Consider the following 23,841-nt stretch of genomic DNA (forward strand, 5'->3'; position numbering starts at 1 on the left):
TCAGGATACCTTAGCTTTGTCTCGGAAAGCTCTATGTTCGGCAAGCCTGTTTGGCAGCTTTTCTGGCGACCATAAATCAAAAGGTTCAGAATAATTTTCAGCATTTTTTTGTCATGAGGCCACTCCCCAGGTCTGCGCCTCACTGGGATGGTCCCTGGGATTAAACTGTGGTTGAGGCAGGAACAAACGAAGACAGTAATGACACTTGTTGCTACTCTCTTTAGGGCCAAGGATCCACCAAAAATTCAGAATTTGATAATTATTTTTTGATACACAGATATACAGTCGGATAAACTGACTTAAACCAGCAACCTTACTACCTCTAAAATGCAGATTATACTACTGAAATTGTAAAATATAAAGTTTTGGACAATATCCGTTACACTCAAAACTTCCACACGGGCATTTATTACGACGATTCTGCACTTCAGTTAACTTCAGACACTCCACTCACAATACAAAATTCTTTGGCTTTTGACAGCTTTACAAAGGAAATTTGCTATTCACACCGTGAATGGGGGTATGTATTAATTTGCCTTTCAAAGCGCGTGCAGTCCACTTTGCTGCTGATAATCTGCATAAAACTGGATTAATGAGTCGGGAATCCTCGGGGTCACGACAGTCAGTGCGTACCGAAAGTGCCGTCCCATGATAGATTTGGCATGTATGTCTTCCTGAAGAGCTAGAAGGGCTGCTTCTCTACAGACTGCTGTTATCTGCAAAGAAACAATAAAAAACCCCCCACATAGCATTATTATTATAAAATACGTTACTTGAAAGGAAGAAAGCGAACACAAGAATATCAACATACTCCAAATGCCAGATACTCACAAGGTCAGAGCTTCTCCAACTTTTTTTAATAAATGAGGTTGTGGGTGATTAGGACATCCAAGAAACAGGGTATAGCTTGAAATTCAAACCACAGTAACATAACATTTCATATTACAGTATGTTGCAAATTAACTTGATAATCATATTACCTTGTGTTAAACTCCCCGCAACACCTGATAAATTAAAACCCCAACAACCAGCGATACATTTCTCTGCCCCCAAAGCACAAGAGCAGATATTCCCAGGCTCTGCGGGCACTTTTCTTTCTCAGCTTTACGCTGGGAAAGAAGTAAAAACAATTAATTCAGAAAGGAAGGCTAGAAGGAGAGGGGTGTGTGGAAGGGGAGGAGGGTTAAGGTCTCATACCCTGCAATGTGTTTTTAAGCTCTCTGGACTTCAGACAGCGGAAACAGACTGATGCCAGTGTCACTCTAAAGACACATTACTGTGGTGAAAAGAGCTTGTGGAATGAAAAGAGATATTGTGATTTCCAGTGCAACAGGGAAAACAGTGATTGATATTGACTGCTCCCTTATATCTGTAAATGAAAGAGCCAGCTGAAACACATTTGTCCAGCTATTCAGCATATTTTCTCTGTTTGTTCACTTACTGAAAAGAGTTCCCCCGCTTATGCTGTGCTAATGGTTGCCAAAGCCGTTTAGTAGCTTTTTAGAGGATTTAGCAGCATGTTTAGGAAGCTTTCACAAGAAAACATGCATGGATTTAGATGGCTTTGTCAAGTTACAACAATATTACTATTAGTTCTGTGCTGCTCTAATGAGCAGTGAAGCTAAACACTGCTGTTATGCATTTTAATGCTTTTCAGGACTTCAGAGACACTTAAACGTGGAAGCGTAGCTGAGATTTAGTGTACCAACTTCTTGCAGAGATAAGTAATACATCATCTAGAAAGTTAACAGAGGGATCTTGGTCTTTCCGTTCAGGTTTTTCTTTAAGTAGACACTGTGACTATTTCCCTATCTCTAACACAAATACAAAGCTACTTAAAGAAAAAGAAAAAAAACCAAACCAGATCAAACTCCTCCCCCATCCCTGCCGAACATCAAACCCAGAAATCTTTCAAAAGGGAGAAGACCGTTGATGGAAAACCAGATCCCAAGCATCCTGGACTCTAAACCTGTGTTGGTCTTTGAAGGGGGGGGTCCATTTCCCCTTGATAAATACTGCCCTAAGGGCAAGTTTTCCACAAAATGAAGAGGAAGAGACCTTCTGGGGGTTTTCACAGGCATTATTTAAAAAAACCCAAAACGCAGTACAGCAGGTTTTGACCGTCCTGTTCTGCTCACAGAGACAATCGCCGATCTACAGCATCAAAACTACGAAGCAGGGTAACACTACAGCACAAGGCATTCACTTGTTAGGAGCTGATATGTTTTACTGAAGGAGAACCTGAAGGAAAGACTGTCAAGTTGGCAGATCCAAAAAAGAAGGAACACCACTGCCAGTCTTATTTCTTCCTGTTTCATTAGTACACTGATACACTTAAGAGGAATTTGCCCATAAGCTGATACTTCTGATGATGCTTTTATGTTTTCTCTATGCTCTGCCAAGAGTATCGGTAACAGTGACGATACTTAACCTCCAAAGGATTTTTTTTGTTTTAATTTTATTCTTAAAGACTGAACCATAAGTTCTGTGATAACTGAAGATTACTAGACATGTGGAAGCACCAGAAAACTGATTTTTTTTTTTTTTTTGCTTCCCAGGAGCATTTCAGCTGCTTTTAAGGGAAGAGGAAAGAATTTTAAGGCATGAATTATTGTTCTCTCTTTTCTTAGCTGCACTCAGAATTTTTGTGGACTAAATCTTTTATATATTATTGAGTAATAAAAAGCAGGCATTATGGCGCAGTGTTTAAAATTTGGGCCCTTGCATCTGGTCACAGAAGTCACATGGCGTTGTTTCCATTCCTTGGCTAACCCTGAGTATCAGGTTTCTGAGGTAAGAGATTTGACAAGGCAAGTTTGATTATTTTTCTTCGTTCAAGTATGCAAACTTAAAAAAAAAAGTCCTCACAAGCATTCTCACTAGCTAGTAAAGCTAAATCACTCATGGAAAGCAAACACAAGTAGTAATACAGCCACAGTGAAATGAGAGTGAATTCATCTGGTGAATTCTGCTGCATTACTGGCCTAAGGTCTACTGGTTTTTCATAGATATTTCTTGTCACAGTCACATTAGGACATTTCTTACTAGACCAAGCAACTGAAGGGTTTTTAAATGTCATTTCTGCCTAGATTAAAAAACAACATAGATTGGGTCAAGTGAGGCAAAGAGCGAAGGTAGCAGAAGGGGCTAATTGACAACAAAGGAAGAAAACCAGCGGCTTTGCAGCAAGGTACGGATCCTTCCCAGGCTTAGCGGCTCTCCAAAACCAGAGGCTGCATCTAGATCATCAGTTTTAAAACCTTGCAACAGACCTATCCTCAATGAATTCGTCCAATTACTTTCTTAGATCACTTCTCCTTTTGGCCTCCACAACATCATCCTGTAATGACTGCCACAGTCTAATCATGCACTGTATAAAAAAGGACTTTTGTTTGTCTTAAACCTGGTAATTTCAGCAAGTGCCTCCTAGTTCCTGTGTTATGAGAACGGTGATTCATCTGTTGTTCCCCATTCACCTTCCCCGTATCATCCATGATTTTACAGAGTTTAATCTCATCCTCTCTCAGTCAAGTCTTTGCAAGCTGAAGAGTCCTCAGTGATTCAGTCCCTGCTCCTGCAGAACTTGTCCATCCTTCAGCCCATCTGCCATGTCGTCTTCGCTAGTTCTGCTTTATCCTCTTGCTGTTGAGCGGCTGAAGCCGTGCAGGGCACGGAGGGAGCCGTACCACAGCACAGCAGTGTTTCTGGGTTACTTGCAGTTCCTTTCCTATTATTGTATTTGCCATCATATTAGCGCCAAGATGATTTTTCTCAGAAAATTATCCACACTGCCTCCAATATTTTTTCCTGAGTGACAATATCTAATGTAGGTCGTATACTTGTGAATTTGAAGCCTGGGTGATTTTCTTTTCTCTCCATTGCATTTATCAGCATGAATAGCCTCTGCCTGCCTCTATAAATGAATGCTGTGAACTAACATTACCTATCTGCCAGTTTTAAGACAATTCTTAATTATTTTCAAATACAAATCCAAAGGATCACCATTTTTACCTTTTCAGTATAAAAAAAGACAAAAAAAAGTGCAGTCTTTTGGATCTCTGTGTGTTGTGAGGAATAGGAATAATGTCCTAGTCCTGTTCCAAAGGCAAAATTGCAGCTCAATGTATTGAAGGGCAAAATAGATATTCTTGACTGCATCTGAATACAGAGCGGCTTTCAGCATTGACTGTTAAAGCAGTAATGAAGACATTAAGTGACTGTCAGAAACAACAGTGATTAAACAGCAACAGACTAGGCACCAGGTAATTAAGCAATAACTACTGAGGTGTGGGGTGTTACTGCAGAGATGAATAGCCAGCCAGGTGTGGTTGAATACTATTGAATCTATGAGTACCAAGATATACCCTAGTTTGATTATTAATATCATTATAAATGAAAGTTTAACAAACACAATTGTCATTTTCAATGGAATGAGAGCAAATCACTGACCTATGCATTAGTCTGCTGTCTGCAGTCCTCTCTTAGCATGGAAATAATTTTGAATTCATGTATTAAAAACAGATTATCAGTTTTTTAAAGGACTGATTTATCATCTGAATGAGTGCTTTAAGATCAGAAAATAAACAACTAATTTAGAATCCTACTTCAAAGTCAAAAAGGCAACTGTATGAAGTTATCCTGGGAGGAAAGGAGAACTAAAATTTGCTATCTGAACCACACACACAGATCAGTAATAAGCAAAGCCACACACAAGCTCACAGCTATGGTGCAAACAATGATGAGTCCCAAAAAGAAATGGACTTACACCTAGTCGTTCCCTCCCTCCCCATTTCACTTCCAGCAACAATAAAATGCCCAGTGCCAGTTACTGTTCCCTGAATAAACAGCATTCAGCATAACCCATCTTTCTCCCAAAACCAATGGTTACTCTGGCTGATTCAACTTGGCCGATTCTCCCCCATTCTGGCATTAAGCACCAACTCTTTCCAGTGGACTGAAAGTCCTTTTCAGCTTCTTTGTATTTAAAGTGCTCTAAATAGCTTTAAAGAATTTTTTTTTTTTTTAAAGGAAAAAAGAAATGAGCTTCTGTATTAAAGCCTTAGGTATTTTCAAGAAAGTGGTTTTGTTAGTGCAGAGTCTGTTGGGAACACCTGTGAATGTCGGGTTTAATTGGGCTGCAGCTGGTGTCGATTGTGTGCGCAGTAACTGGCAGCCACTGCCTGGCTGTACATTGTGTTTCGTTTTCCTTTTTCCTTCCTTTTTAACTTGCTCCTCCACCCCGCCAGTTAAAGTTGTAAGGGATTGTGTGTAAGAGGGATTAGGAGCCTGGAAACAGAATAGTACCCTGCGGTTTGTGAATAGCACAAATTGTGGCGCTTCCTGGATGAAAACTACCTGCGAGACTGTGCGCCCATGCGGTGCACGCCTGCTAGGCAGCGTCAAAGGAAGATTGTGTATAGGTTTGGGGAGTTTGCTCTCCCGCTCTGTTAAGGAGAGATAAAAGGTTCATACATGGCATTTTAAAAAGACATGAATAACTCCTGGGTCAGGACATCTGTTTCTCACCCAGGCAAATCCCCACCCGTGTCAGGCACCTCCTCTTACCCCTGCGTCAGAAGCTGCTCTATGGAGAGAAACAGCCTTATCCCCACAAAACCGGGGAAGTCAGAAAGCTCTCAGGACCCAGAGCTGTCACCTGATGGAGGAAAGAGGTGGGCATAGACGCCTTTCCGAAGCGAGAAGAGAAAACAAATCAGGAGAAGACGCACCGTAGGCAGACAGGCTAAAAGGGAGCAGCAGGGAAAGGTTGCTGACTGTATTCTAAAATCGACATAAATATCTCAATTCAATGCAACTCCAGCAGCGCACAACTTTCCTCAAGGGATATGTACGAGGCTCAATGCGGTGCAGGGCAGAGATGGTAAATACCTCTAGGTTTTTGCCACCCCCACCAGGTCACTCTTGCTCAAAGTGCGGGACGCCGTGGCCCCTCTTTCCCCCTTCTCCTTTGTGCGGACACCACCCGCTGCCGGCTGCAGGCTCCCACCCGTCTCTTGTGCTGGCTCCGGCACTAAGCTGGCCCTTTCATTAACTGATTCAATGCACCAGACCATCAGAAAACTAATCCAGAAAAAAAAAAAAAAAAAAAGAAAGCGTTAGCTTGCCGCTGGGGTATTGAGATGGGCTCACAGGAGGATTCAACAAGCATCAGTTGGCATGGGAGGGGTGGAGAGCACAGCAGTGGGGATGCCTCTTCCTCCAGTAGCGGAGAGCTGCTGGATCGCCTCATGAAATTTTGTGCTCGCTTGCCCTGTTTTAGCATCCCCGCACTGCTGCTGATGCACATGGCGGTCTGTCTGAACTCGCTTAGGTACCGCAGCACGATGCTGGCTGGGCTAGGGAGACGTGCCCTAGATAACGCTTTTGTACAACGTACTACTTTTAAAGATAAAAATACTATTTTAAGATGTCACAAATACAATTTTTTCTTTAAAATGGGCTAAACTGAGAGGCTCTTAAATGGTGAGAGGTGGAATTTTTGATGTATTTCAAAAAGGCTTAAATTTAGTACTTCTCTCGTGTTTCAACTTTCCTGTCTTATGTATAAAACAGATAAAACAGGAAAATACAAGATAACACGCCTTTTTTCTCTTCTCTGAGAAGAGAAATTCTTACAGACCACTACAAATCTTGTTCTGTTTAGGAGAAAAAGTTTCAAATACTATGAAATAATTGATCACCCTGCGATAAATTTTGATCTAATCTTTGAAACACAAAGAATTGCCCCTGTATGTGTATCTCTTCATTCCGCTCAATTCTATGACCTGTAGATTTATATGGGATGGATTATATGTTTGGGCATTTTGCAAATGGAAAATAATCTATTCTAACCAGAAAATGATAAAGTATATTAGCATAATGCTTTTCATACAGTATCCATTCATTCCTCAGATTCATGTACTGTACCTACCACTGGAGCTTGGGAGTGAATTTACTTAATATATGATTTTCGCTCTATAAAACTTCCCTAACTAAAATGTGCAAGGCACTCACAGGCCACACAAGTGCCTCAGTGAGACAGAGGCTTCTTTGATCTCTAAGCAACTATGTTTTAAAATGTTATTAGTTTTCCTCAAGTTAAAGTGCATACGTCTATATGGTTCTGTATTCATGAACACTCCCTTGGAACAGATGAGTTTCTATTCGTATTGCAGCCATCCCCTGCAATGATACCCTATAACTAAATATTATTTTTTATAAGAAGATAGGCTTCTTTCTTCCTTGTTTATTAAAGAGACATTCAATCTGAGCAGACATTGGATAGTCTACTTTAAAACAGATCTGTAGAGATGAAGCAGCACCTTTGCAATTCTTAAATAAAAAGGACAGGTATTATGTGTATCTCATGTCTCTGATCCAACAGGCTGAGCAAGCAATCTCTGCTATTCCCGATTTCTTTTATGAGAAGTTGTTAAGGAAATGTAATTGAACAAAACCAGCTCCTTTAATGATGTCTGTAAGTGAGCTTAGTTCAGACCAAATCTTCACTATTTCATCTACAGTTTGCTTATTTATGTAATTTTGCAGATTGATGTGCATGCGACCATGCATGTTGGTGTCCACAGCTTACCTGAGGTGCTGCACAGGGACATAAAGTGGTCGTGCCACCTGAATACATCTGGTCTGAGCAGGACGATGGTTCCCACTCAGCTCTTTCCATGGTGGCCACAGCTGCCTTGGGGGGCTGCAGCAGAGCCCAAGTCCTCCTTCTGCCCCCTCCTCTTGGTCTCAGCCAGGAGGGCCAGGCTTCAGATTCACCTTGTCTACCTGCTGCGGTCACCCGGTGCCACAGAGCCTGGCGTTGCTCTTGTGGGACAAGGGCATCATGGCAACAATTAACGAGACAGCGGTGACCACAAAATGCTGTGTTTAATTGCTCTTACAGCACCAAAAACTGAGCATGGGTTTTGCCTAGGCAGCCGACAGTATCACATGTATCAGTAGCTCTTATTATTCTATAGAGCTTAAACACGCCCAGAGAAGAGAAGGGAAAGATGAGGTATGTAGCCAAAATTAAGCATATGTATCATAACTATAGCACATGATGACAGCTAAAGAGAATAAACCAGAGCCTTCAGTGGTACATGCTAAAGTGTCATCACACATACCTCTGCTCATCCCGACATGTTCTAACAGAGCGAAGCTTTGACTCCATCTGCAAGCTTTCTTTTTTCTTCTTTCCACTCTCTTAAAAAATATTACTAGATGTAGTATCCTTCCAAGCAATATATAAAACATGTAAATGCCAATTTAACTTTTGCAACTACAAGCCCAAAATGCAGCTATTTTCCAAAACGCACTCTGTCGATATGGCTCCCATCACTTTGGCAGAGACATGGCATAGCTACACCTTTCACAAAGGAATTCCGTAACAAAACGAGTTTTTACATGCTGGGACTAAATATTTTTAAACAGCACTCTCTGCCAACTTCAAGTTTCAGCTATATTTGTGCAACTAAAAAAAAAAAATTTAAAAAAAATCACACACATGTTTCTATACAAGATTAAGCTGCATTTCTGGTTAACCTCAGAATTATTTCATTTTTATATAAACATTTAATGAGAAAGTTTAACTTCTTCCCTTCAATGAGGAAAAGGAAGCCAAGCCACTAGAAAAACAGAGTCTTTCTATATGTACATGTGTGTGTGTGTGTGCACGCACTCATTTTAATTAAAAGTAATTAACAGAATACTGTGTTCTCACTCACAGTATGCTGTTACTACAGAGGACCTGTACATAAAGCCAATGCTATTTTGCTGAATGCTGCTAGCAAGACAGATTGAATTATGCAACTAAAAATTTAAAACTAGAAGACTTGGAGGACATCATTAGCTGTAGCTGTCAGGAGTTTCTCTCTAGAAAAGCAAAACAAAAGAAAAAACTACAAAACAGATTTGGCAGCTTCTACCTTATGAAACCTATCACAGTGTAGGTGTTAAGTAGTTGTTGCGTTTGCTTGCTTTCTTTTCAGATTTTGAGGCAGACAGATAGGAGGCTGGGCAATACATTCAGCATATTCCATATTTCTTGCACTGAAAAATAGTTCATGCCTTCGCTTCTCAAACCAGTAATTCCTTTCTCAAGCTTAACCTGGGAGAGTAGCAGAGGCCTTAGACTCCTATCAAAACAAAGCAAATAAAAGCGATTCTGCAAAAGGAATTGGGAGAAGTGCCCTCCCTTCCCTAAAAATATTTATTTTTTTCGTCAAAAGAGCACAGCCAGTCTAGAACTGTCTTTCAACTCCTTTCAGCTCCAGCAGCATTTCTATTACATTATATCACTATTTAAAGATTGCTAGAGCCCTAGACTTTTGAATCCACCCAGCAAAAAGGAACGCATAGAATTCTTTTTTCATGGGTTTATTTAAACTCTCCCTTTCATCCTGTCTTTGGAGCTATGGCAAATACTGTCTCTGATTTGGATCCTGCATAGCAGGTTAATAGCAACTGTATTTGTAGTTACCTCTGTATGAGATATCATAAAACAATATAGTAAAAGCAAACAAACTCAGTTAAAAATAATGGCCAGAAAGTCTAGCAAATCTTCTGGAAGCTTAGTGTTTCTATCAATTTGGATAGAAAGCATACAAATCCTATGAGAATGAGAGTAAGAGAGATGTATACTTTCTGGGTCTCTGTATGGCTATTTACACACGCATACACATCCTGAGTTGAGGCAGTGAGTGAGAAAGGACATTTGTTGTGTAGGGCCTTCAGACTGCAAGCTGAATAATGTCCTTAATGGAAGCTCTCTTGCTTTTATTTATTGGGTTCTCAGTTCCTGGAAGGTGCGAGATGTCTCCTGTGGAGTATGTATTTCCTCGGCAGAATGCTAGAGGAATTTCAGACTGTTTCTAAGTTTACCTCTTGGAGCTTCCCATGGTACCCAGCTGCTCACATTTCCCAGGAAAATCAGAGAGGAGGGCTACTGCATGCCTGTAATTCCAGGGAGGCAGAGTATGGCTGGGAGGACAGTCAGACCTAGAAAGCAATGCTGTTAGCCACAGCTAGATGCCTCTGTGTACAGTTATTACTCCTAAAGGAGGAAGCAAAAAGGCTGGTAAAGAACTTAAAGTAAGTTTTAATGCAAGTTTTGCTTGTGCAAAAAAAGAAAAGAAGTAATTATAGCAAGAAAAAACCCAATGAATGATATAAATATATGAAACAAGAAAAGTGGGGTACCAACAATTACCTTGAGTTAAGGATTTATGTAAGGGGTATATTTTAATGGAATAGAAAGTCAATAAAATAGCAGTAAGACAGACACGACAGTGTGGCCTCTGCTTCCCAACAGTCAGTCTAAACCAGTGATGCACTGGTCACCACCTCTTTTTGATCTGGCCCCTTGATGAGCCTGTTCAAGTGCTAACCAGCAGAAACCTAATCCAGGAACACAGAAGAGAGTAGTTTTTGCTGGTTTAGCACCCTGAACTGGCTCACCCAGGATGCAGGCAAGAAGGCAGGCAAGGGAGGAAGGCTCTGAAGGCAGGGAGAGGACAAGACTGCACCAGAAAGTGGGTTTAAAGCACACCGAAGCTTAGAGACATACTGAACCTACATAGAAATGCTTTCATTTGTGCAACTTCTTTCACTTATCTGCCAATTCCAAAGCCAATGCAAGATGCATCTAATTAAGAAAAGTATATGCCTGGCGTATATAGAGGGGCATTCACTAGTGCAGGCGGCCTTGCGAGTGGCTCTTTCAAGTGGGCAGCCCCCACGGTTCCCATAAGGATCTCAGGGTTCTGACTTGACACCCCTGAATCTACTGGTTTTAAGATTTGCGTGCTTAAAAAACACCCTAGTATTTTGAGTTATTCAGTCATAGAACAATACAATTCTACTGTCAATAACAGTGTCTGCTAACCACTTTTAGTTTCAATAAAAGCTTCACACAATACATCTCAGGTGTATCCCTGTTGTCTCTGCTGAATATACTCCATAGGTAAATGTGACCCACTGCTTCTGGTCTAAAATTAGCCAGTCCAGTGAATCACTGAGTGAGGGATTCACACCACTATCCCAAAGTACCAGCTCCCTCACAAGTGGAGCAGCTTGTCACCAGTATAGTTGGCCCCCATCGCTCTGGGAACAAGCCAAAGAACAGCACGAGGCAGCATAAGGTAAAATGCTGAAATGTAAGAACCTGTAGTCAGAGCTGTCACTTACCTTCAGTGAAAAGTTATGAGTGACCAGATTAACAAGGCATCTGCTTTTGCATTGTTAACATGAAAACGTCTCATTTGAGTGCCCTCCTGCAGCTGAGAAAACTGAATGCATGTCATGTCTGAAAGTCCCTTCCGTATTCTGGATAACCAGATCTGCTACTCCGTGGATAACAGATCTAATTTAGCAAATTCCTCCATTTCTTCTGTTTCATACTTGTAAACTCCTTCTCAGTTTGTGCCATGTTATTGCGAAAACTTCACTGGTCTCTCGGGTTTTCTCCCCCTCCATCCTTGTCTAGGCAAGACAATGTAATGCAAATTTCCAGCGCTATGAAGACTTAGAAAATGGGTCATTTGCATTTCTCTTCACTTAATAAAGATGTTTTACGTTCAAAATTTATCCCCAACATTTTTGCAAATATGCACAGGAGGAAGCAGAGGAGTCTCCCTCCCTTCCCTTTCCTCCAAGTTGTATGCAGCTTGCTTTTTAATGTTAACAGCATTGGAACTTCTAAGAAGTTGCAGACTAGCATGATACACAAACAATTTAAGGCCAGAAATTTATGAAATTTATGCTTAATAGTGTTCAGCCACGAGGATCCCCCTAGAGCTCTGTGACATTTGCTGTCCTTGGCCACAGTGCTCTAGATTCAACGTTCCCCACTTCAAGCCCTTGCCTTTGGTGCTTGCATCAAAGCAGAGTAGGCTCTGGGCCCTCTGCACAGGAGGCACAAATCCGTAAGCCCCCAGGAGGCCCCTCAGGCCACCCAAGCCCTGCAGAGAGGCACCTACCTTTTCCCAGCAGTGACAGAGGGAGGTGAGAGTGATCACACCCGTTAGGTAGGTGCTTAACATTTGAGGAAGGCTGTCTGTAGACACTGTCGCATACAGTATTACTGTTTTCACAGTCACTGAGATAATGCCAGGTGTCTCCCACCTTTCCTGGCACCAGGAAGATTTGCCAGGATAGCATCTAACACCACGGCAGAGGCTGAGATCAAGGGAGGAGGGAATGACGCCCGAAGGAGCTGCTATAGCTGTAGCACAGCAGAGGATGCCACAAGAGTGAGCTGAGAAAGATCGACTATAACAGAACTAAGGACCACAGCTAAAAAAAACCTCCAAAGCCATTAAGAAACATTAGTGCAACCAGCAACAGGACTGGCCTGTGCAACTGAAGTGCTCCCGAGGTGCCATGTTCGAGGGACGGTTACAAACTGAAGTTACCGTAAGGTTTCCTGTAGGAGCGTGCCTCTTGCTATGTGGCTGGTTTACCTACCAGAGCGTAAACTCTGCCAGAGAAAAGATTCGGCTCCCCCTGGTTTCCACCACTAGAGAAAGGAATTGTATCAGCTTTGTCCAAACAGCTACAAAGAGAAAGGAGGAAAGAAAGATGAAGGGAACAACTATTACGGAGAGCAACACGAAAGACAGACAGGACCCTTGGGCTGGGAGAGGCAGAAAATAAAGGACACCTTAATTAGCGGGCAACGCTGACACTGTCTTTAGCTCATGCTGCTCTGTCTTCCTAGCATAGATTTCTACAACTGGTATTGTCCCCAGCCCCTTGTCAAGAGATAAGTTCATAAGATTTGCTCAGGAATTGCCTATGTGCATAGAAAGCGTGAGCTTTCCACTTTCCAGTGTATTATATTTACTCATTTTATGTTAGATGCACAGACACCAGGACTGGGACGGCAAGTGTTTTAGCCCCTCTCCAAACACAGTGAAAGATGATCAAAAGAATGAAGACAGCACATACAGGATGCTACCACAGAAGCACTGGTTTCCATACTGAACCAAAAAACAAATGCTATTTTCTCTCCGCTTTGTAATTGTTCAGTATTGTAAAGATCAGGAGATGTTCTTAACATTTCCTACTTGATATCAAATGTAATACTTTTCATGGTATCTGGAAGACTTTGTGATATCAATCGTTTGCTTTGTATGGCATCAGCAAGTTTTAAATGCATGAAATGTGATGGGGAAGCTGGATTTCATTGCTTCCTTTCATTTGTGCGACACCACACAACTGTTACTTACCTCAGCAGCCCGAATTTGCGAAGGCGCCTGTTTTAGCCAAAAGGGTACATACGAAGTGCCTCATCTGTGTGTTCACAGGCTGCATCAGAAAGCACAGGTTGTACAGCGCAGCTGTAATTCAGAAAGCCTCACTCATGCTGTAATGCGCTTCTCCTAATTATCAAGTGCAGTAATGACTTACAAATCAAATACCATAACTCTGAGAGACTTGGTAATGGGTGTAGAGTCACAGTGACACTCCAGCACTGAAGTCTTTTTTTCCCCCACATAACCACGTTGGGAACAGCAGACATAGCACCACAGAGCCCTGAAACAACATGGGACTCTCAGTCTACGTCATTAAATGCTATTTCGCTAAATTAAAGGCCACAAGTAAGTCATATTGTATCCATAAGCACATGTATGCCACAGGCCTCTCCCCTTCCGATACTTCCCTCAGCTGTGGATCATTCAAAATCCCACGGAAGACATACTTCAACTTTCATACTTTTTTTTTTTGTAAGAGGAGGACCTTCCATCTCAGTGGACACAGTATTCAAACCACACTGCCAAATATTATATGATGTCCTTTCCAGAGTTAATTTTTAATTTCCTGACTGTACTGCATGAGAAATTTTCAAATTGTCTTGGCAGTCACTTCACGGCATGTGCAGACCTAATTGCAGAAGTGAATGCAGAGTCAGCCCAAATGAAAACCTCCGGACTAACTGAAGAATTTCTGCAGAATTAGTTAGCTGGTTGAATTAAGTTCCAGAGAGCACTGCTGTCCAAGAAATGATTGCAAATGTAACGCAAAGGGTGCGAACCTTTCTTGCCCCAGCCTGCTGTGCAGTAAGGGGAGGCAGGTGTCTTCAACATGTCACTCAAAACCCCAATGATTTTCCATTTTCATTTTTTAATGCCACAATTCATAACCCACAGATGTTGTGCAGGACTATAAATCTTGGCACCCTCTCCACTACGAAAGAATTTCCCCTGGTATTCAATTTTCTTTGCTTTACCTTAAGTCACCCTAATCATGCTGACATCTACTATCGATGATTATATTAGCCCTAAAAGATCCTTAAACAAATGAAAAGGACTGACTTCCACTCCTAAAGTTCTGCTTCCAATTTTCTAAAGGAAATTAAATAATGTATAAATCAAATGCTGGGCGCAGGCCCAGGCAGCTGAACATCGCTTTGTCCTTTCAAAGTGAAGAGGAAGTGTCTGCTACAGAAGGGACAAGCCAAGAGAAATAAAGCTTAACCTCAGCTCCATGTGAAAGTGATTTGGGATAATCGGGAGAATCTGCAAAGAGGTTAAAATGGGGACCACATACTAACAGGAGAACTTTATACGATGATCAAAAATATATCAAGAGCTGACCTTCACCTGGGGGAGCTGCACAGCCCTGGCAGTCTGTTACACCGGAGCAGAGTACGAAGGGCAGGAGAAAGAAGAGATGAGCAGGAAGTCAAAAATCTATTTATAGCTGGCATTTGTCATGTCATAGTAATCTTATCAGGGTTTTTTTCGGTTTGCAAGATTTATAAATAAGTACTGCCTGACAACCTTACAGCAAGTCAGCTACGCAGTAAATGTACACGCTACGTTCCCGTTCCCCTTTAGCTAATACATACTACTTAGATTATTAAGTCAGCCACCAAGGGACTTCCTAATTTATGTACTATTGATGGACTGCTGATCCTTCTCTTTAACACAGTATATATCTAGAAGGGGAAAAAACAGTAAAAATGTGCTAGATATTTTCCTGGTATTATTTTTCTAAGCAAGCGATTGCTTTAATTGCCACAAGGCATTTCTTAAAACTATTGGGAACAGATGTATTTTGTAATATGATTTCTCTATTAAAAGAAGATCCTGATCAAGTTTACATGGCTTCAGCAAGAGTTTACACTGACATGTTTGCACACAGAAGGGTGGGTTTGAAATCTCAGATGAGTACTAGACTTCATAATTAGGGTCAACATAACCCTCTTTGCATAACCCAAACTTTGACGGAAAGAAAAAGATGTGACATTCAGCTGTTAATGCCACAACTATGTACACTCTTGGCTATTTACAAATCTTCTTCTCACCTTTAAAAGGTACAGAATATTATAGATGCAATGCAAACGGCCCTTAAACTTAGACGGCGGAAGAGTCTAGTCTTTACACTTTCCCAAGAAACCAGCAGAAATTATTTTCAGTGCTGTCATTTAGCAATTGTTTGGTCTGTCACAACACTAATTGAGTATCTGGCAAAGCAGGGATAGCCACGTAACAGTTACATATACATGTGAATTCAACAAACCTCCTGCCTAGCTGTTGCAAACATGTCAGGAAATGCTTCACTGTTTAAAAAAAAAAAACAAAACCTAAATCCCCAAACAAAAATACTATCCATTTCTTTCCCTTTTAAAAAGTAGAGTCTGTATATACAGTCTTATTTTGTAGAGTTATTTTAAAGTACATAATGAGTGCTACTGCCATTTAAATCTCAGGATACAAATTCATCTGAACATTAAGCACACTTGATTCAGAAGAACCAACAGGTTTACTGGGTTCACAGACTTGTACTTTACCAAGAAGTATCCGTATATTTCATGAGAGCTATAAAAGACTAGAACAGGCTTCAGGAACGCTATTTTAGTATAGAGAGGCAATTCAATCAACTGTTGTGAGCTGGGAGATTCTCCTATCCATCTCCCTGCTACCTGTCTCCCAACAGACCCCCTGCAAATGAAGCATTAGCCCATGCTAAGGCTGTGTTTAAAAAAGCAAACCAAGCAAAGGAACTAGGAGGCTTTAGTGGGACCACAGGGCTTTATACAAACACTACTAGAATAAACTCCTCTGTAAAGACCTCCAAGTTTCACATCGCTTTGTCTCTGCAGGTTACCAAATATCAATAACAAGAAGAAAAAACCAAACCATAAAGAAGGATGGGAAGAAGTAGGAAGTTTTCACAGAATGTGGTTGTTTGCCATCCTTGAATTTAAACAAAACCAGACACACAATATGTTACTCACACATGAAAAGAGGAGAGCCAAAAAAGGAAGGAGACTTCTCTCTCTTTTCTCTCTCCTTGTTTCAAGAAAGCATCCCTGAAAGCACACACGCATCTGCTTCGAGTCCCCCTGACGTCAGTAAACACGACTGAAGTAAAGCACATGCTTAAAGACGTTCCAAAACACTTATCTGCTTTTAATAATTGGACGCTAAATGGAAGCTATAAATCAATGAGCAGAACATGTTCAATCAACAAACAAGACATTTTTCGACTTTAAGGTGGTGGTACTTACTGGTTCTGCAAACCTTTGGATTCAGTAATACCCATTATTAGAACTAGAGACAGTTTCTAATGCCAGGATTCAATCAATTTATGAATGCTAAAATATGTGCACTGGTAACAGAAAGTAGTTGTGATTAATACCAGTGTGTGACATTTCTTTGGTGCTTTATATCTTAAACATAGCATTAACATTAAACTAGTTGCAGCTATATTATTATGTGCAAAGCACCTATCAAAAGTAATGGTATCCTGGGTTCCCAAATGCCCCTGTGGTATGTATTTAACATAAAGATCTTCTACAAACTACTGTCCTTCATTTTCACAGTCACCTGAATCTTCTGTTCCCAAGGTGTAAACCATATGCATTTCACATCTAAGCTTGTTAAATATCTGACACAGAAAGCCAGGGGCTTCCACTGAGAGCTGCAGTCTGAGTGGAGAGCAGGCAATGAAACAGTTAGTCACGAAGTATTTCTACCTATTTTTTAAATATCGATGTCTCCAGTAAAAAGAAAATAGGAAGAGACGTGAAGGTCTGGTACAAGGCTACTCATCCCCGCTGGATAATTTTGCTAAGGCTGCTGGGCAGGAAGCTGTGGTCGGCAGCTCAGGCAGCGTGCGGCCGGCACTCTCGGACAGGTTGGGAGAGGGATAAGAAATATGGGCTCTTCCACTGGAGCGCAGGAGATATTACACACCGGGGACCTTGGCGGGGTTAGGCAAAAGTTGCTGCTCCAAACAGGAGTCAGCCATTTGACTATCCCTTTTGTAAGGGACTGAACATAGGATTACAGGTCTTGGCTCTGTCACAGATGTCATTTTTCATCACCTAGCAAGCTCTGCTGACACCTGGGATGGCTTGCCTTCCTGGGATCAGTGCTCATTCACATCCTAAACCTCACGGACCATTATTAGCTCCCTGGGACAGACTCCAGTTTGTTAGATCCTGTATAGCAATGTCCATGCATATGTGTCGTCTTTATACAGGTACTCATTCTTATTTAAAAATTTATCATCTGCCTACTGGAAATAACAAGACCTGCAGTGACTTTGAGGTTGTTACCATCTGCCACAACCGTTTATTATTTAAGCACAGGATATTGCCTCTAATGTCTCTTCTCCTCGTAATGAGGTGCGTGCTGAGGAGCAAAAGAAGCCTGATCCAAAGCTGAACAAGTGTTAATACATACTTGAAACGGGCAGAAAGGAATGCGGCGGGGATGCACGGCCGGCGTGCGCAAGCCTGACGTGCCCGTCTCCAGCAGCTCCAGGACACCCCCTTGCCCAGAGCTGGTCTCTGTGCGTGGGTTCCCACCGTCCCTGTTCTGCCCACAGGCAGCAGAGGGTGACAGCAGCCGCTGGGGTACCTGGCACGGCAGGGACTGGTCCCAGGGACTGCCATTGGAATCACTGTAGTGGGATCTAATTCCTCGGTAACAGGCAAGATCGGGTCCTAAATTAGCAATTCCCGGCTTTTATTAGGTTTATTCGTCCTTGGGCCAATTTATTCGCTGGCGTAACTCCCCTGGGGATTGTGCCAGCAAAGACTTTGGCCTAATAATTTCAGATTGATTTCTGTAGCATCATCTTTGTGTGGCTTTGGGAAGACTATTTGTATATCTTGCTATAGACCTTGCAGAAGCAAATACCAATTCTGAAGGAAGATTTTGACTACGCAACTACTCTTTCAAGATAAAAAAAAAAAAAGAGTAGCCTAGACCATGGGCAAAAAATCCAGATTGAAATATGTTCAACAAATATGGAAAGTTAATGCTCTCCCGTATATTGCTTTGTGAGTTATTAGCACCTAAATATTCTCCATGGTTGAAAGTTTATTAATGAGCTGGAAGACAAAGCGATCTAATCAGAAGAGATCAGCAGTAATTTATCCTGCAGAAGATTTACATGCAGCAGCCATGTGTGTTTGTTTATGATCTTTACATCTGGTAATGAGTTTTTGACATGATGGAAAGCTGCGGTAGAATAATACACTCTGTTCCTCACACTGACTAATTAATGCTCTACTTAATCTGGAAAAAGGCACTTTAAAAATAAACACTAATTTTCAGCAGACCATAAAGAATAGGTAACAACTGAATCACATAGCATAGGCCTAAAAACTGGTATAGCAACCTCACAAGCATTTAAAAAAAGTGATTTTTAACTCCCAGAGTACCACACGAAGCGTGTATGCACACATATACTTCTCCAACACTGCAAACAGTACATTAACGTTTCAATTTTTTCTGAAAGAGAAGTGCAAGTATACATTTTCTGCTTGCAGCCATTTTCCTTTTGCACCACTTCAAGAGCAACAGACCTTAGATACCTGCAGAGATGATCAAAGCCTGAGCTATAATCTGTAGGAATGACAAAAACCAGTAAGAGATGGCAGAGCTAAAACATTCCCCACCATTCACACACTGGGTGTTACACTATGGTTTGCATTCACAAGTTACCTACAGTAACACTATTGGCCATCACCCTTGACCTCATTCTGACAATTGATAAAATAAGCAGTAAATCACAGTTTCCACAAGTGACATTGACAGGAAAAGCAGCCAGTGCAAAGATGGTTAGACATCCGATCCCCACCAAAAAAAAAAGTCTGTGGAGATGCGGTGTTCAGCCAGTCCTCTGCCCGCAGGGCTGGCTGCTCGGGGGGACCACAGTGGGGGCTCGGTGTCCTCAGCTTCCACTGAAGTCATTCCATTGCTTTTAGTCACTTCACCAAGACCTTGTCTCCACAGGATGTTATGCTGGAACAGCTACTGCATTTACATTCACACCCTATCTCATTCCAGGATAACTTCCTCACATTGACGTGCCCTTAGAAGTACAAGAAAGAGCATTCGTCTGTGGCTGCATTTAGCCCTAGGCTGAAGTCTCACGAGGTAACAGAGAATAGAGATTTGGCTTTATCTTATAAACTGTGCTAATATATATCACCACCCTTTGGACTGAAACCAACTTCTTCTCTCTAATCTCCCAATCATTTCCCACAGAAAGCACGTACTTTCTTTAGCCCACAAAAGAAGGCCAGGACGTTAGGAAAATCAGAGGGATTGCAGGGCACCGAAAGCCTGTGTGAGCTGCATCCAAGGGCAAATTTCCCAGCCTGAGATACCGGAGCTGTGAAATGGCCCCTTTCAGTGACTGAGAAATTACCATGGTGGCTAAAAGAAAAACTGCTTAGGCTACAAATACTGAGGAACAACACTGCAGAGCCTTGGGACTGATTCCCCAGCTGGAATTAAACGTGAGTCAGGTAAAACAGATAAACACGGAGCAAACAAATGAGTAGAGACTGAAGCTTTTCATGTATATTGAAGTGACAACATCAAAACACGGTTTCTCCTGCCAAGCATAACTCCCACCCTCCCACTCATACAGCCAGTGTACAGTTTGTAACTCAGGAGTTCTTGTGTGCTCTTTAGCTGCAATAGAAAATGCATTTTTGCAGTCCTCACAGCTCAGACCCCTAACCATACCCCAGAGACCATCTGCAATGTCCCTGTCTCCCTGGTTCCGATTTCCTGATGCGAGCAGCAAGGACCAAACTGAGAACCACACATCTGATGGGGATATTCTGGCAGATATGCCCTGTGAGGTACAACCAGGTAAGGTCAACAATGACAGGAACGACGAGTTGCTGAAATGGAACCAGCAATTCCCCAAAACCACTTTGGTTTCATGAAAAGAGCGCGCAGGCTGAAGTCTGCCGAGGAGCGCCAGCCTCTGCTGCAGCACTAAGCATAAATGAGCAAACGGCACGCCATTTCTGGAGGTGACCAGTTTTCTCTGCACTCCCACCAATGCTTTTCTGATAAAGATTTTAATTATGTTTTTTGTCAGTGCCTGTACCTCAATGGGTTCCTAGGTCTGCTGAACATCTTTGTTCCACTTAGGCTAATTCTTTCTTTTCTTTGCTTCTGAGAGAAAACAAGTTACAGCTTCAAACCACGTAGGGCTGCAGTTTTAGTGCTGCAGAATCCCCACTTACCCGCTTCTTCTCTTTTCTCAACTCTTTTCTATCTGATTCACTGTTTACTTACAGACCATATGGGAAACATGTCGGAAAAGCATGCATCCGGGTTCATGTTCAGAATAAATACTTTTTATGACTATTCCCATGACCTGCAGCAATAGACTAGATTAGTCACCCACAACTATGTATAATCATACAATCATTTAAATACATTTTCAAAACAGAATACGTTTTAAGATACAGATCAACTAAATATTCCTCTATAGGCTTTCTAACGCCTGTTTCCTACAACTTTACCATTTCCACCTGAGACAGAAAGCATTATCTTTCAAGTGTGGAATCAATATAAATATAAGAACATAAACACGTGGGTCCATGTGAAAGTGCAGCCTGCAGACTATTAGTGCTACCTGGTCGGCTCAGTTTTTTTAACAAAAGAATGATGAAGTGCAGCAGGAAAAGAGCTGAAAATGGATGCTGATGCTGAAGTAAAAGTGCCATCTATCCACATGTGCAAAAAAAAAAAAAAATTTTCTTTTTTATTCTCTGCCTGTGCCAGAAAACCAAACTCCCTCTAATTTTAGGTCCATCCAAAAGCAGAATTGTAAAAGCTTTCTAGTGAACAGAGAATAGAATATTTCCCAAGCAGAATATATCATTTAGTCCAAACCCAAATAAACAAAGGGTAAAATTCAACCTCACCCATTACACTTAGCAACAAAACTGAAGGGAAATCTTGAAAAAGTAATTTTGAATTGAAATACTTAAAATCTTTTCAAGCTGAAACATTCTGAATTCTATTTCTAATGTAAAAAATTAAGTCAATGACACAAAACTAAATAAATCATTCAATATAGTGTTTCTAAATCATTTTTTACCAGAAGAAAGTCTAAAGCTAAATTTATAAAAGTAAAATTAATAACTGCATTTTTTTCTATGTGATTAATGAGACAGCTATGTCCTGTACTACTTAATCTTATTCAGGATTTTCTTGGGTTTTTTTTTTTTTTTTTTAATTCGATATCAACCTCCAGGTTGAAGAAAAATCTGACGTGTGCCTTTTGCTTTGGGAAATGGTCCTGATAATCTTTTAAGCATTGTTGCACATGCAACTGCCAGGAGTGAAGAATGCTTGTAGCTCTCTCCCCCGCCTCCCCTCCCTACACCGTCCACCCCGCAGAAGCCAGCAAGCTCATCTGCTGCAGGATATTTGCAGAACATCATCGGCCAAACTGACTGATTGCATCATGTTACAAGACTTAACCAGAACACATAGAAATCTTCCTTTTGTTAGAATCATACACAAAAGATGAAAAAATACAGAGATTTCACAAGGTAACTGGGCTTTTTATAGCTCTTTTTTTATGAAATGGAGGTCGGGTGTTATTTCTACAGGCAAATGTTGGAATACTGTTGGAACCTTCTAAAAAGGAAAGGGGTTTTGTTTTTCTTCTTTTTAAGAAATGGTTTCCCCATATGTTTCTGAGATGGTGTGCGAAGTACTGTAAACTCTTTCCATCTCACCACAACGTTGCAGTTCAGCAAAACACTCAAGCAACCGCTCAGCTGTAAGCACCTGAGTAAGTCCCCTCCTCATCAGCATAAAGGATCCTGAAGGAGGAGGGACTCGCCCTCATTTTTGAAGCGAAGCACGTGGTGAACAGCCTTCCTGAACCGAGGCCTTTCAGTACACTTGCTGTCAGGCACACGCAAGCCCGTGGTATCGACCACGCTGCACAGAAAGTCGAGCTGTTTCTGGAATAGTCAGTGATCAATCTCTGCCGGCCGGCTGCCTCCTTTGCCAGCTCCATTTGAACTTGGAAAACGTGGTATCTGGAAAATTATTTAAAACTGCAAATTTCCTTTCAACGGGTTTTCTTGTTGTTCTGCTTGTTTTGGAGGCAGAAGGCTGGAGCGGGAAGAGTCATTACATGGTGAAAAGCAAAAAAAACACATTTTCATGTGTGATTACTTATATTAATATGTATCATTTTACATACATAGTACATCTACATATGGAACCTATTATTATTGAGGAAATGTTTTTTTAATGAGGAAGACTGAACAATGCTTAAGAGAGAAAATGTTCAAACCAATGTTAATTTGCAGCAGAAGTAACAAAATATTTTAATAAAAAACAGTAAAAAGACTGGCCTTCGTATCCAGGATCAGCCTGGTCCTATGTTTACACCTTGAGAATAGGATTCGACTTGGATGGGTTTTCCAAGCTTTGCAAACCTCCTAAGCTGAAATTTAAACTCTGACTCTGTCAAGGACTTCTAAGAGTAAGACCAGTGCTTCAGCTCTACAGACAGAGATAGTTCATTATATTTCTGTTTTCCAGATCCATAGAAGCATTTTTACTCCCTCCACTTTTTTTACAGAGCCTGTGCCTGCCCTCCCTTCCTAGCCCCCCAAACTCATCAAAAAATAAATTTAAAAAAGAAAAAAAAAAGAAAAAAAAGGATTTAGGTAATACAATCACTTCTGTATAAATGTAGCTAATTATATTCTCAATTGCTGAACACTGTTTCCTCTCCCTCTCCCTGCATGCTGGGGTTAATTAAGCTTTCCTTAAATGTTGCATATGAATTAAGAAGGAACAAACAACAAAAAACCCTCACTATTTTCAAATGAAAAAAATCTGGTGCTAAAAAGTCCTGGCAGGCTAAACTTTAGTACAATAAAACTGCTGGATTTTAAATGGTAAAAATAAAGTGACTAAAAGCTCTCTGTTTTAAAAATGAAAGACTCAAGAAAGACCATTCATTGTAGGAAAGAGATACTTTCTTTCAGGAATCATCTCAAAACCAAGGATGAATTATTAGTATCAAATATAAACCTCAAAATAGACTCTCTGTTATCATAATGAACATATTAATGTGTATTTGCTATTCCTGCCAAACGTTATCAGTGTTGTTCCAACTCGCAGGGAACAACCTGTTCTGTGCGGATTCTGACTGGGCTAGGACTGGACGAGGTTTATCATTTTAACACCAGTAACGTTGTTTTGTTCACCTTGAGAAACCACAGCACGAGCAAGGATCGCAAGAGGATACTGCACGGGTCTCTGCACTGGCTCTTTAGGAAAAGCCTTAGCAGCCCCGGGGACTGCAAGATCAGTAGGGCAGCTCCTGTGGTCCAGGGAGCTGTCACTGGACGTGGCTCTCACCACCTACGTTAACTTACCCTCTTTATTTACTCTTGTCAAGCCAGCAGTTTTAAGCACTTTTTTTTAATAGGTTGAACTACTTCTGCTGTACTCTTTTTTTTTCTTTTCTTCTTTTTTTTTTTTTTTTTTTTTAAATTTAGCAACTTTCTACGCTTCCTTGCTATGTTTTCCA

At 41.2% G+C, this 23,841-nt stretch overlaps 1 protein-coding gene across 2 annotated transcripts in view; it reads right to left on the minus strand.

The window, feature by feature from the left end:
- Nucleotides 1-216: 216 nt before the first annotated feature.
- Nucleotides 217-23,841, minus strand: part of SPATA5 (spermatogenesis associated 5) — a 211,679-nt gene continuing 188,054 nt past the window's right edge. For both annotated transcript variants that reach the window (XM_050895921.1, XM_050895923.1), the window contains one exon: nucleotides 217-716. In XM_050895921.1, coding sequence (XP_050751878.1) covers nucleotides 540-716 — 177 coding nt within the window. In that variant the 3' untranslated portion in view covers nucleotides 217-539. The remainder of the gene's footprint in view (nucleotides 717-23,841) is intronic.

The sequence above is a fragment of the Gymnogyps californianus genome, chromosome 4 (assembly GCF_018139145.2).
Source record: "Gymnogyps californianus isolate 813 chromosome 4, ASM1813914v2, whole genome shotgun sequence".
Taxonomy (NCBI): domain Eukaryota; kingdom Metazoa; phylum Chordata; class Aves; order Accipitriformes; family Cathartidae; genus Gymnogyps; species Gymnogyps californianus.